The sequence below is a fragment of the Chrysemys picta genome, chromosome 6, assembly GCF_011386835.1.
Source record: "Chrysemys picta bellii isolate R12L10 chromosome 6, ASM1138683v2, whole genome shotgun sequence".
Classification (NCBI taxonomy): Eukaryota; Metazoa; Chordata; order Testudines; family Emydidae; genus Chrysemys; species Chrysemys picta.
The window spans coordinates 129,711,596-129,726,363 of NC_088796.1; the positions used below are offsets into that span (position 1 = coordinate 129,711,596).

Consider the following 14,768-nt stretch of genomic DNA (forward strand, 5'->3'; position numbering starts at 1 on the left):
GGTGTGGAAGTGGACAGGGGCTGTAGGGGGGATGTGGGGGAGCAGGGTGAGGGGTGTGGAAGTGGCCAGGGGCTGTAGGGAGTTGTGGGGGAGCAGGGTGTGGAAGTGGACAGGGTCTGTAGGGGGATGTGGGGGAGCAGGTGTGGAAGTGGATAGGGGCTGTAGGGGGGATGTGGGGGAGTAGGGGGCGGGGTGTGGAAGCGGACAGGGGCTGTAGGGGGATGTGGGGGGAGTAGGGGGCGGGGTGTGGAAGTGGACAGGGTCTGTAGGGGGGATGTGGGGGAGCAGGGTGAGGGGTGTGGAAGTGGCCAGGGGCTGTAGGGGGTTGTGGGGGAGCAGGGTGTGGAAGTGGACAGGGGCTGTAGGGGGGATGTGGGGGAGCAGGGTGAGGGGTGTGGAAGTGGCCAGGGGCTGTAGGGGGTTGTGGGGGAGCAGGGTGTGGAAGTGGACAGGGGCTGTAGGGGGATGTGGGGGAGCAGGGTGTGGAAGTGGATAGGGGCTGTAGGGGGGATGTGGGGGAGTAGGGGGCGGGGTGTGGAAGCGGACAAGGGCTGTAGGGGGATGTGGGGGAGTAGGGGGCGGGGTGTGGAAGTGGACAGGGTCTGTAGGGGGGATGTGGGGGAGCAGGGTGAGGGGTGTGGAAGTGGCCAGGGGCTGTAGGGGGTTGTGGGGGAGCAGGGTGTGGAAGTGGACAGGGGCTGTAGGGGGGGATGTGGGGGAGCAGGGTGAGGGGTGTGGAAGTGGCCAGGGGCTGTAGGGGGTTGTGGGGGAGCAGGGTGTGGAAGTGGACAGGGGCTGTAGGGGGATGTGGGGGAGCAGGGTGTGGAAGTGGATAGGGGCTGTAGGGGGGATGTGGGGGAGTAGGGGGCGGGGTGTGGAAGCGGACAGGGGCTGTAGGGGGATGTGGGGGAGTAGGGGGCGGGGTGTGGAAGTGGACAGGGTCTGTAGGGGGGATGTGGGGGAGCAGGGTGAGGGGTGTGGAAGTGGCCAGGGGCTGTAGGGGGTTGTGGGGAGCAGGGTGAGGGGTGTGGAAGTGGCCAGGGGCTGTAGGGGGGATGTGGGGGAGCAGGGGGCGGGAGTGGACAGGGGCTGTAGGGGGGATGTGGGGGAGCAGGGTGAGGGGTGTGGAAGTGGCCAGGGGCTGTAGGGGGTTGTGGGGGAGCAGGGTGTGGAAGTGGACAGGGGCTGTAGGGGGTTGTGGGGGAGCAGGGTGTGGAAGTGGACAGGGGCTGTAGGGGGGATGTGGGGGAAGCAGGGTGGAGGGGTGTGGAAGTGGCCAGGGGCTGTAGGGGGTTGTGGGGGTGCAGGGTGTGGAAGTGGACAGGGGCTGTAGGGGGGATGTGGGGGAGCAGGGTGAGGGGTGTGGAAGTGGCCAGGGGCTGTAGGGGGTTGTGGGGGTGCAGGGTGTGGAAGTGGACAGGGGCTGTAGGGGGGATGTGGGGGAGCAGGGGGTGGGGGATGGAAGTGGACAGGCTGTAGGGGGATTGTGGGGGAGCAGGGGGCGGAAGTGGACAGGGGCTGTAGGGGGATGTGGGGGAGCAGGGTGAGGGGTGTAGATGTGGACAGGGGCTGTAGGGGGGTGTGGGGGAGCAGGGGGCGGAAGTGGCCAGGGGCTGTAGGGGGGATGTGGGGGAGCAGGGGGAGGGGTGTAGATGTGGACAGGGGCTGTAGGGGGGGATGTGGGGGAGCAGGGGGAGGAGTGTAGATGTGGACAGGGGCTGTAGGGGATGTGGGGGAGCAGGGGGAGGGGTGTGGATGTATCCGGGGGCTGTAGGGGGGTTGTGGGGGTGCAGGGGGCGGAAGTGGCCAGGGGCTGTAGGGGGTTGTGGGGGAGCAGGGTGAGGGGTGTGGAAGTGGACAGGGGCTGTAGGGGAGTTATGGGGGAGCAGGGGGAGGGGTGTGGACGTGGCCAGGGGCTGTAGGGGGGTTGTGGGGAGCAGGGGGAGGGGTGTGGACGTGGACAGGGGTTGTGGGGGTGCAGGGTGTGGATGTATCCGGGGGCTGTAGGGGGTTGTGGGGGTGCAGGGGGCGGAAGTGGACAGGGGCTGTAGGGGGGATGTGGGGGAGCAGGGGGCGGGGTGTAGATGTGGACAGGGGCTGTAGGGGGGGATGTGGGGGAGCAGGGGGCGGAAGTGGCCAGGGGCTGTAGGGGGGTTGTGGGGAGCAGGGGGAGGGGTGTGGACGTGGACAGGGGTTGTGGGGGTGCAGGGTGTGGATGTATCCGGGGGCTGTAGGGGGTTGTGGGGGTGCAGGGGGCGGAAGTGGCCAGGGGCTGTAGGGGGGATGTGGGGGAGCAGGGGGCGGGGTGTAGATGTGGACAGGGGCTGTAGGGGGGATGTGGGGGAGCAGGGGGCGGAAGTGGCCAGGGGCTGTAGGGGGGGTTGTGGGGAGCAGGGGGAGGGGTGTGGACGTGGACAGGGTTTGTGGGGGTGCAGGGTGTGGATGTATCCGGGGGCTGTAGGGGGTTGTGGGGGTGCAGGGGGCGGAAGTGGACAGGGGCTGTAGGGGGATGTGGGGGAGCAGGGGGCGGGGTGTAGATGTGGACAGGGGCTGTAGGGGGGATGTGGGGGAGCAGGGGGCGGAAGTGGCCAGGGGCTGTAGGGGGGTTGTGGGGAGCAGGGGGAGGGGTGTGGACGTGGACAGGGTTTGTGGGGGTGCAGGGTGTGGATGTATCCGGGGGCTGTAGGGGGTTGTGGGGGTGCAGGGGGGCGGAAGTGGACAGGGGCTGTAGGGGGGATGTGGGGGAGCAGGGGGCGGGGTGTAGATGTGGACAGGGGCTGTAGGGGGGATGTGGGGGAGCAGGGGGCGGAAGTGGCCAGGGGCTGTAGGGGGGTTGTGGGGAGCAGGGGGAGGGGTGTGGACGTGGACAGGGGTTGTGGGGGTGCAGGGTGTGGATGTATCCGGGGGCTGTAGGGGGGATGTGGGGGAGCAGGGGGAGGGGTGTAGATGTGGACAGGGGCTGTAGGGGGGATGTGGGGGAGCAGCGGGAGGGCTGTAGATGTGGCCAGGGGCTGTAGGGGGGTTGTGGGGGTGCAGGGTGTGGATGTATCCGGGGGCTGTAGGGGGGATGTGGGGGAGCAGGGGGCGGAAGCGGACAGGGGCTGTAGGGGGTTGTGGGGGAGCAGGGAGCGGGGTGTGGAAGTGGCCAGGGGCTGTAGGGAGGGATGTGGGGGAGCAGGGTGTGGATGTATCCGGGGGCTGGTAGGGGGGATGTGGGGGAGCAGGGGGCGGAAGCGGACAGGGGCTGTAGGGGGTTGTGGGGGAGCAGGGGGTGGATGTAGCCGGGGGTTGTGGGGGTGCACGAGGCTGCGGTTCGGGGCACCGTGCCGCGAGCGCCCCACACCGAGGGGGCCGCCGGGGTGTCAGGTGCTGCCACGCCCGCCAGGGGCGATGCCCCTCAGGCGCAGATTGGCTGCCTGCCGCGCATGCGCAGAGAGCCCGCCCGCCCTCTATGCAGCGGTGGTGTCGGCTGTTCCGCTTGGCGAACGCCCAGGCCCGGAGCGAGGTCCCTTTCGCGCTGTGGCTTTTTTCCTTCTTCCCTTTCCGTAGCGGCCGTAACGTGCTGGCAGGCTCGTGGCGTGGGCGGGGCCGAGTGAAAGGGGGCGGGGTTGTCGATCGCTGCTTGGGTCACTCGTCGCCTCCAATTCCGCTCGCTCTCCGCGGGGAGCGGCCCCCACCGCCTCTGTCCGCGCGCGCGGATCTCCGGCCGCGCCGCCATGTTGGGCCTCCGAGCCCTCCTCCTGCGGGGGGCGCGCGGCGCCGGGGCCTGCCCCCAGGTAACGGCCGGGGCGGGGCGCCGTAGGGAGGGGCCGAGCAGAGGCGGGCGAAGGGAGGGGGCTGGCGTCATGGGGGTTGGGGTGTGGTGCTGTGGGGCAGAGGGAGGGGGAGGGGGAGGGAGAAGAGTATGGCCGTATGGGGGGCCTGGAGCATGGGGAGGGGTGAGGCAGTATAGGGGCATGGAGCTGGGTGGGGGAAGGGCATGGCAGTCTGGGGGGGCTGGGGTATGGGATGGGGGTGAGGCAGTATAGGGGCATGGAGCTGGGTGGGGGAAGGGCATGGCAGTATGGGGGGCTGGGGTATGGGATGGGGGTGAGGCAGTATAGGGGCATGGAGCTGGGTGGGGGAAGGGCATGGCAATCTGGGGGGGCTGGGGTATGGCATGGGGGTGAGGCAGTATAGGCGCATGGAGCTGGGTGGGGGAAGGGCATGGCAGTCTCCGGGGGCTGGGGTATGGCATGGGGGTGAGGGAGTAAAGAGGCGTGGAGCTGGGAGGGGCGGGGTAGGGGAGGCAGCTTGGGGCATGGGGGGTGAGGCTGTATAGAGGCATGGAGGGGGCTTGTAGGAGGGCACTATGGGGGCATGGGCAAGAGATGGGAGGGAACCCCTGTGGGCATGAAGGAGAAAGAGGAAGCAGGAAGTTGAGTCTGTGCTGCCCCCGCAGGTGGCTGGAGGCCATGTGGCTGCTGCGCAGTGCAGGTAGTAAGGAGGAGTCCGTGTCATGGTCCTTAGTGACTCATGAAACCAACCTGTGTGACGGCTGCACAGCCCCTCTTACTTGTCTGAACTTACAGAAAGGGTTACTCCTGGGGTGGCCAGCCTGAGAAGGAGCCAGAATTTACCAGTGTACATTGCCAAAGAGCCACAGGAATATGTCAGCAGCTCCGCAACCCTGCTCCCAGTGCCTCCTGCCCACCAGCAGCTCTGCCAGTCAGCACCTCCCCCTCCTGATCAGCTGTTTTGTGGTGTGCAGGAGGCTCTGGGGGGGGAGGAGCAAGGGCATGGCAGGCTCGGGGAGGGGGTAGGAGGGGGTGGAGTTGGGGCAGGGCCTGTGGCAGAGCCAGGGGTTGAGCAGTGAGCACCGCCCAGCACATTGGAAAGTTGGCGCCTGTAGCTCCAGCCCTGGAGTCGGAGCCTATACAAGTAGCTGCATGTTAACTTCTGAAGAGCCGCGTGTTGGCCACTCCTGGGTTACCCTTTCCCTGCTCTCACTCCCTGCAGTAACTTACATGTACCAGGTGCATTTTCACTGTTTCCCTTCCAATCGCAGTGGTAGCCACACTGTGGGTTTTACACCTTCACGTTGAAGATAAATTCAGCTTCTCCTCTGCCTGTACAGCCTTGTAACACGGTGGCAAGCTTTCACTCCTTGAAATGTCAATATCCCGAGGTTCCCCCTCATTCTGACTTGCACAGAACAGGTTCTGGCTTTTGACATTCATGGTGTTCCCACAATAATATTGGGACTGATAAATCATTGCAACACGATACTGCAACATCATGTTGTAGCAATGCAGTGACTGCCTCTAAAGACATTGTTCTTAATTTGGAAACTCTAAACCACTGCCCTCTGCACAGAGAAGTTGATCCAGGAGGGTGCTGCACTTACTAGTGCTTTTTAGGCCTTGTCTACATTGCAAAATATAATGGTGCATAAACATGACTGTGAACATTTGAGTTGGATGACACAATACGAACCATGACTTGGAGGTCAGCGTAAGCCACAATAAACTCTGGGTCAGCATAATGTCATCTATCTGACTGTTCACAATCATGTTCTCAAACAATCACATTTTGTTATGTAGATGAGCCCTTGGAGTCCTCTAGGGACCTGGGGCAGCTTCTTGTGGAAAGGGGGAAGATGAAGCAACAGTGATTATGTCTTATGGAACCAGTCAATTATACAGACTTTGTTCTGACATGTATTTCAAACATTATCTCTGAACATGTGCTGTTGGCACTCATGAAGGATACAAAGTGCAGAAACTGTGACCTTGAGCTAATTCACCATTTGCCTCTATGGTTCTCTGAATCTTTTTTTTGTCCTTTTGAAGCTTGACATTGAGTGGGTAAATGATAACTCATTGCACAATTGTGGTTACTCAGAATACATGCAGGTTTAAAATTTGTGTGACGACCTTCTTGCATTAAGAAACAATGAACCTGAAAGGAATCCAGGGATATCTCCATCAAGGCTAAAGTTAGTATACCCCCAAATTTATTTAAATCATAGAATCATAGAATATCAGGGTTGGAAGGGACCTCAGGAGATCATCTAGTCCACCCCCCTGCTCAGAGCAGGACCAGTCCCCAACTAAATCATCCCAGCCAGGGCTTTGTCAAGTCTGACCTTAAAAACCACTAAGGAAGGGGATTCTACCACCCCCCTAGGTAACCATTCCAGTGCTTCACCACCCTCCTAGTGAAAAAGTTTTTCCTAATATCCAACCTAAACCTCCCCCAATGGCTATCTATACCGCATGCAATGCGCTTTAAGGTATTTTTGTACTACGGGTTCCCGCAGAGCGGTGTATTTAAGGAAGTTCTTCATCACACAGCACACAGTCAACCTGTGGAACTTGTTGCCAGGGGATGTTGTGAAGGCTAAAACTATAACTGAGTTTGAAAAAGATAAGTTAATGGAGGATAAGTCCATCAATGGCTATTAGCCAAGATGCTCAGGGACTCAACCCAATGCTCTGAGTGTCCCTAAACCTTTGACTGCCAGAAGCTGAGACTAGATGTTAGGGGATGGATCACTCGATAATTGCCCTGTTCTGTTCATTCCCCCTGAAGCATCTGGCACTGACCACAATCGGAAGACAGGATACAGGGCTAGATGGACCATTGGTCTGACCCAGTGTGACTATTCTTATGTTAGGGGTAGATAGGTGACTGTGGCCATGGGCTAGGTCTGTGGGAGCTGCTGTGGCATCTCTCAGATGTTCCCAGTACATTGTGTTGGTTCTGCTCTTGCTTTGGTAGCAACATCAGCCTGGCCTCCGAATGCTCCTGTTTAGTCATTATTTTGATATGCTGCCAAAACCTTCCTGAGAAAAGGAAATGAGAGAAGGGAAATGCCGATTTTTAACAGTTAATATCTCAGCAAAAACTGATCAGAATTTCATTAGACAAAGAAAAGGTACTTCAGTGGCTTGAGGGCTATCCCTTGCCAAGTATTGAAGGCCTACTTCAAACAATGGAAGTGAGAGAGCTGCTCAAAAGGTGGTGGGAATCCTTTACAATGGAAAGTATTAGGCAGGCTAAATTATAGGCATTGCATATCAGCTTCTATGCCCTGAAATCTAGAATGAAGTGGCAGATTGTTTTATGACTCCAGTAGTAACTTTAGTTATTTTTTAACATTCTCTATTCAGGTCCATGCATCTTTGGCTACAGGGCCCAGGCAAAATGATGGCACGTTTTATGAAATTCGTACCTATGATGTTAAGCCATCAAAGATGAAGGAGTTTGTGGAAATGGTCAATAAACACATCCACCTTCGCGCAGCTCATTCAGAGATGGTTGGATTCTGGACTGCGGAGTTTGGGGGCATGAATAAGGCCATCCATATTTGGAAGTTTGGTATGCGCAGCATCACTTCATATTGCTCTTGTGTGTCATGTGCATTAGACAGATGAAACAGGATGTTTCTCTTGGACTCTTATAAATAAATAAGAGAGAATAGCTCCTATACTGACAACTGAAAACAAATACAGTAGAACCTCAGAGTTTCGAACACCTCTAATGGGGGTGGTTTGTGACTTTGAAATGTTCATAACTCTGAACAAAACATTATGGTTGTTCTTTCAAAAGTTTGCAATTGAACATTGACTTAATACAGCTTTGAAACTTTACTGTGCAGAATAAAAATAGTGCTTTTAACCATGTTAATTTAAATGAAACAAGCACAGAAACAGTTTCCTTACCTTGTCAAATCTTTTTTTTTTTTTTAAACTTTCCCTTTATTTTTTTTAGTAGTTTATGTTTAACACAGTACTGTACTGGATTTGCCCTTTTTTTGGTCTCTGCTGCTGCCTGATTGCGTACTTCCAGTTCCAAATGAGGTGTGTGGATGACCGGTCAGTTCATAACTCTGGTGTTGATAATTTTGAGGTTCTACTGTGCTTGCAGAATTAAGGTGAAGCATTTTTGGTATCTCTATGCTAGACAGTCTTGTAGGCCTCTAAAATATTTAATGGAGAAGTTGCAATTGAGACTCTTAATTGCAGTACACATTCATATTTAGGGCCTGATCCTGCATTATTGAAGTCAATGAGAATTTTAAAAATTGATTTCAGTGGAAGCAGAATTGGGTCCTTCAGGTTAAAGTGTGCGTATGAATAGTTCTGAGTTGGCCAGTCCAGTATTTTAGATTTCCCCTCTCTCCTTTCTTGCTCTGATAGTGTTTAATCAGTTTTCTTGTGTGCTTGGAGACACTGTCATACTGGAGAATATTCCAGGGCCAAATAAAGCTCCAATCCTGCAAACAGAACTGTGTGGATGGACCCTTACATCCACACATAGCACCAGTGAAAGTCATTGACGTTTTGCGCAGGTGCAGGAATACCCCTGGAAGGTTCTCTTTGCAGAGTTAAGACCTAAATGCACCTTCAGGTATCATAGAGTAGAGTAGGATTTATTTCTACTCTGGGGCATTAGTATTCTTTCTTTTTAATTTTTTTATTTTTAATTTTCCCCAGATCACCTCTTTACATTCATAGAGCCTCCTGTGGTCTGAGCAACTGTCTAAAATATCCTTCACCTAATAATTGAACAAGCCTCTGTAGAGCAAAATATTTTGAATTCAGATTTAGCCAATGATTAACACACAATTCTAATCTTTTTTAATTTTTCCAAATTTCTTGTTGTATGTTCAACTGCTTCTCTTTTTACTTGGTTAATTACTTAAATTCATTTTTGAAGGGTAAACCACTTCTCAACTACTTAATTTTATTAGGGAAAATTGGGATGAAGCTTGTGTGTTTTGTTTTGTTTTACTTGCTTGATTTGTTCTCTAACCATGTTCTCTGTCTTTTTCTGATAGCTTTCTTTTTACATCTTTCTTGTTAGTTAAAATTAATTTGCTTAGTTATTCCCTGTATTTATACCAAGATACTGGTATTTCTCATTATTCATTTGTGTGGCTTTCTTTTCTTAAATTATTGAAAATTCTGCATGTGCGTCTGTCTGTGTACTTTCATATACCCTAGTTATTCAAGGTAACGTAAGCAGGATTTAGGACTGTTACTGGGTCCTTAAAAATGGCAAATTTAATCAATAAATTCTATGCTTTTCCTTTGTTTGAAAAGCTGTCTGAAAGATTTAGGCTTTAATAATGTTTCATATAGCCAAACAAAGTATACTTAATGTTACATAAGGGAGAATTAATACAAAATATTCATATATGAGCAAAAACTCAACCAAAAATAAGAAGACTAAAGCAAATCTGTTTAAGGAAAAGGCTAAATCACCACTTATTTCCATTTTTTAGGGTTAGGGTTTCTTATTTCGTACCAACAGCCAAATATCTAGTAGGTATAGAAAGTGTATACATGAAAGACTTAGTGCCAACTTCTAGATACTAAGAGTGATTGTGGCCACCAGCTTTCGTTAAAAAACCCTATTTTAATATTGATGTGAATTTTGCTTGGAAAATTGGTTTGTTCAGAAAATTGTTAGATTAACTCTGAGGGCAAAAGAGGATATTCCTGAAGAAAATTAAACTGTTCTTATGTTGTCACTTAAAAAAAAAAATTACCCCAAGTGAGAATATAACTTCTGAATCTTCACGGATGACACTAACCTGTGGGGAGAGGTAGATATGCTGGAGGGTAGGGATAGGCTCCAGAGTGACCTAGACAAATTGGAGGATTGCGCCAAGAGAAATCTGATGATGTTCAACAAGGATAAGTGCAGCGTCCTGCACTTAGGAAGGAAGAATCCCATGCACTGCTACAGGCTAGGAACCGACTGGCTAAACAACAGGTTCAGCAGAAAAGGACCTGGGGATTACAGAGGACGAGAAGCTGGATATGAGTCAGCAGTGTGCCCTTGTTGCCAAGAAGGCTAACAGCATATTGGGCTGCATTAGGAGGAGCATTGCGAGCTGATTGAGGGAAGTGCTAATTCCCCTCTATTCAGCACTGGTGAGGCCACATCTGGAGTATTGCGTCCAGTTTTTGGCCCCCACTACAGAAAGGATGTGGACAACTTGGAGAGAGTCCAGTGGAGGGCGTGGAAAATTATTAGGGGGCTGGGGCACATGATTTATGAGGAGAGGCTGAGGGAACTGGGGTTATTTAATTTGCAGAAGAGAAGAGGTAGGGGGGATTTGATAGCAGCCTTCAACTACCTGAAGGAGGGTTCCAAAGAGGATGGAGCTTGGCTGTTCTCAGTGGTGGCAGATGACAGAACAAGGAGCAATGGTCTCAAGTTGCAGTGGGGGAGGTCTAGGTTGGATATTAGGAAACACTATTTCACTAGGAGGGTGGTGAAGCACTGGAATGGGTTACCTAGGGAGGTGGTGGAATCTCCATCCTTAGAGATTTTTAAGGGCAGGCTTGACAAAGCCCTGGCTGGGATGATTTAGTTGGGATTAGTCCTGCTTTGAGCAGGGGGTTGGACTAGGTGAGCTCCTGAGGTCTTGTCCATCCCTAATCTTCTATGAGTCTATTAATAGTTTCTGTCTCCTCGTAATAAATTTATTTTAATTGAATCCAGTCTGACAGAACTGAATATAGAATTTTAATATGTCTTTCCCTTTCTTGTAGATAACTTTGCCCATAGAGCCGAAGTCCGGAAAGCAGTAGCCAGTGATAAAGAATGGCAAGGAAAATTCATCTCTCCAGTTCTGCCCTTCTTGAATAAACAACACAATGAAATTGTTTACCTGGTACCTTGGTGTGAGATTGGGAAGCCTTCAAAGGAAGGGGGTGAGTGAGATTTATCTGTCTTTGTATTGATTAAAGCTATCCATGTGGATTCGATAAGAAATAGCTTTATGTTTTAACCAAATGTTATGTTGTGTAAAAGGCTAGGGAAAAGTTCAACAGTGGCTTTCTTTTACAGGAATATGTAAGTTAGGGTAGGGCACAGCATACCTGTGTGTGTGTGTACGCGCGCGTGTGTTTGTACTTGTACTTTCATGAGTTGGTGGCTAAAGCCCTGTGCAGGATGGTTGGGAATGAATTGGAAAATTGGATGGATGAACAGCTAAGATGAGCAATCTGTTCCTCGTACAGCAATGCTCTGAATATTTTTCTCTTAACTTGCTTATTTGCTCAGTGTATGGGAATGCATTTCTAGAAATAGTAAGACGATCCAGTACCCTTCTCACTTGCAGAATTCATGTTTTACAGTATAAAAGAAAATAAGATTGTCACAGGTTTTAGTGTGATTTCACCTACAAGATCAGATTAGCAGATGACACTCAGATTTTTCACAAATTCATTCACTTTTCTCTCTGTTTAGGAACTGTTTTTTTCTTGTTTTGTCACAATCATGCTTTTAAAAACCTACCTTCTATGAGGTAAATATGCATCATTCATACATTGGTGTCAGTACCGAGTAATCCCTGGAATGTCAGTGTTAAAGGTGGCATGTCTTGCAGCAAGCCTGGAGTCTTCTCTGTAAACCTTGTTGTTTCTGTAGTTCCTCCTCAAACAGGAAAGACCCTTGAAGGATAGAGCTGATATGTTTGTCCCAGGTGTCTGGTCAGTGATTGCTGCTTTGGTCTCAGGACACCTCTTGCTGTGATGGATGCTGCCAAGATTCATGTAGTGGTTATGATGTCATAAATAACATTGACCACCAAGGACACTGTCAGTTTCAGAAAGGCTAGTAGGATCTGGGCCAGTTCACATTGTTCATCTTTCTATAGCCTCAGGAGATTTTGCTGTCTCTAGTCATCTGAATGCTGAATTCGTAGATCCTGGAGAAAAGAGACTGGTGTTCACCTGAAATGGCTTCACTTCTCTTTATCTTTGAGATGGCTCCATCTGTGCAGGGTCGTTCAGTGAACTTTTCATTGTTTTCTTTTCTGTGACCCGTATTCCTGTGTGACATGATGGATCTTGGGACCCTTTGGAGCAATGTTTTGGTCTACTAACCCCAAAGAGTTGGAAGTTACTGCTCTAACTGAATCACAATAAATGTGAGGATGGCTTGTAAGATTTTCATACCTTTTAGAATCAGATGATTAGTTTGACATTTCATGGCTTGTACTGCTGTATTCTTTTTCCATCAGGGGTATATGAGATGGTTACTTTTCAGATGAAGCCTGGTGGGCCGGCTCTGTGGGGCCAGTCGTTCAGAGCTGCAATCAATGCTCATCTCAATACAGGCTACACGAAGCTGATTGGTGTTTTCCACACAGAATATGGATTACTTAACAGAGGTACAGTACTAGTCAGTTTTCAGTACAGTCATGGGCGCAGAGGGGCAAAGGTGCAAATCAGCAATACTTATGAGAGTGTTCAGACTCCTGATTAATGTCACTACAACTTTGGAGGCTGCATTTTGGATCCTGGGCCTCTTGCATGGCTTTAGCTAATCAAAAACGGTGGTGTCTTATTTCTGTCACCATAACTGTACTTTCCCGGAGTCAGCATCCATGGTGCTAGCGCCGAGCACTGGTAGTATGATAAATGGGGTGCTTGTCTCACTGTAAGCGTGCTAGAAACCAGTGCCAGCACTAGCCCTGTGGGGGATTGAAACTCCATAGATACACACCATGCCAATAAGCAAGCCCTGAATCATTGAAAGGATTTAAATGTATAAATAAGTCTGGCTCATGCTTGCTTATGGATCACTTCCTCCTCTCAAATACAGCCAAATTACTCTCTCTTGCCAGGGGAAAAGGAGCAGCATCTTGGCACTAGTTCTGATATCACTGTAAGTGCATGGAAGGGCACACATGCACCAGGATAGCCCCGCTAATATCACGGGTGATGCATATGGACATACACAACTGTCTAACTAGTCAGATCCAGTGTTTCTTTTGCCCTAGAATCCTGTACACTGTCTCCCTGAATTCAGCTTGACATGGGGTCTAAAGACAGTTTGCTGAAACTAGAGTTGTGGCTTAAAAGGATTAGAAAATGCAGTGTTAAAAATCAGCATGAGAAAAACTCTGCAGAAGGAATGTCTTGTTTGATGAATTGCTGCTTTTGGGTGGAGGATTTCAGAACAGAGCAAAGGACCTGTAGGATATTTCCTGTAATTTAGCTACGGTCTCACTCTTCAATTTGTTATGCTCTTGTTTTCACAGTTCATGTGCTCTGGTGGAATGAGAACCCTGACAGCCGTGCAGCAGGGAGGCATTATGCCCATGAGGACGCCAGGGTGGTAGGAGCTGGTAAGCAAGAAGGCTGTGTCTTTTCAGCATGTATACTGAAAAGTCAGAATACCGTTCATTTAAGAATGCTGTCTTGTTTTACCTAATTCTGTGTATTTAATTTCAGTGCGGGAGAGTGTTAGATTCCTGGAGTCCCAGCAAAATATGCTTCTGATTCCTATGCCTTGTTCACCATTGAAATAGTTTTCTACCGACTGATGTAATGGCAGACAACACAACTTTCATACGGCATTTTTATCCTGAACAGTCATATGAGTCTCTCTCAATACCAATATAATCTAGCCAAATATTTTTCAATTTACTGTATGTGGATAAAACCTAAATCCACATGCTTAATCTTAGCCGTAGTCCTCTGCACTCTGTGCCACAATAAGAATTCAAGGCCTGCCCACCATGCCGCGAACTCTGCAAATGCTTCGTATTAGCCATGAATTTCTCATCTTATCGCCACTTGAAGATGCATCCATGCAGAAGTATTCTATAACTGGTACAAAAAGGCAAAAGGCCCTTTCCAAAGCTCACAGCTGTACCAGTGCAAGGATGATCAGAGAGCTGTTATCTGTATAATGTACTTTGCTATCTCCTGAGAAGGTCACATCTTCCCAGTTACTACTTGTTGCCCTAAAAAGCAGGAATCCTAATCTAGGTTTTGCATGCTGACCATACATCTCACTGGTGTGTCTGCTTGTATTTATTATTTTTAATGAGGTTGGAATTAGGTATAAGAAATGTTGCAGTAAAATTGGTTAAGTGGTGATATAGGGAACTCAGCTTAAGTATCAGGAGTATCTTTTTTACTTGAATTACTGTATTGCAATTCACTTAAATTCTTTCTATTGTGGGTCACAGCCCTTTATTCAATTATGACTGAACAGTAAGTTACATGGATCACATCTCCATGCAAATACTTGTTTATTGTGCTGAAACTGATTATGAATGACTTGATTAATTCTGAGAGTTTCTTTATGAATTGTATCATATTAACTGGTCCACTAAAGTCCATATGCCTATACTTTTGGAGAAAGCTTTGCCAGACTGTAAAGCTCAAAGCCTAATAAAAGCATTGATTATTGTTCTGCATCTTGCATATAGCCATATTACTTGCCTAAAACTGTTCCTGTCCTTTCAACCAAGAGGCTATAACACTTCTATAAATGCAGCATTCTGAAGGTTCTACATGTTGGTTCCAGCAGCCTAGATAATAGTTCCTTTAGAGCCAGTAATCTTGCTCCTTAACTTGCTGGAGGGAGTCACGGAGTGTGTAGATGCATGTTGCCCATCTGTCTGGGACTAAAAATCAGATCTTGGTCTAGTTTACAAAGCATTGCCCCAAGATATTAATTCAGTTACTTTATACACAAGTTGAGATATTCAATGTATGAAGACTTACGACTAAAGCCTAGTTTATAAATAAAAGCAAATGTAAATGGGGAAAATAATGCCCATGGGATGCAACTTAACATTTGTAAAGACAAGTGTATGCAGTGTAGATAGGCTCTGATTGAAGTTGTCAACTAGAATAGCCCCTTTAGCTGTACACTGCATTACAGAGGACACGTGCACTATCCTCAGGATGATAGGACCAACGTCAGACTCAGTGGAGACTGACGTCTTCATATCTTTGATTTTTTTT

At 49.8% G+C, this 14,768-nt stretch overlaps 1 protein-coding gene across 2 annotated transcripts; it reads left to right on the forward strand.

Annotated features, from left to right (window-relative positions):
- The first annotated feature begins 3,436 nt into the window (after positions 1–3,436).
- On the forward strand, positions 3,437–14,215 carry NIPSNAP3A (nipsnap homolog 3A). 2 transcript variants are annotated; one of them, XM_065549861.1, is made up of 6 exons: positions 3,492–3,776; positions 7,155–7,362; positions 10,551–10,712; positions 12,026–12,175; positions 13,049–13,135; positions 13,242–14,215. In XM_065549861.1, exons 1-6 carry the CDS (start codon positions 3,717–3,719, stop codon positions 13,316–13,318), a joined length of 744 nt encoding a protein of 247 aa, XP_065405933.1. In that variant the 5' UTR covers positions 3,492–3,716; the 3' UTR covers positions 13,319–14,215. The 2 variants fall into 2 exon arrangements, with proteins under 2 accessions (XP_065405934.1, XP_065405933.1); XM_065549862.1 differs by lacking the exon at positions 7,155–7,362 and having other exon boundaries at positions 3,437–3,776.
- Positions 14,216–14,768: the final 553 nt, after the last annotated feature.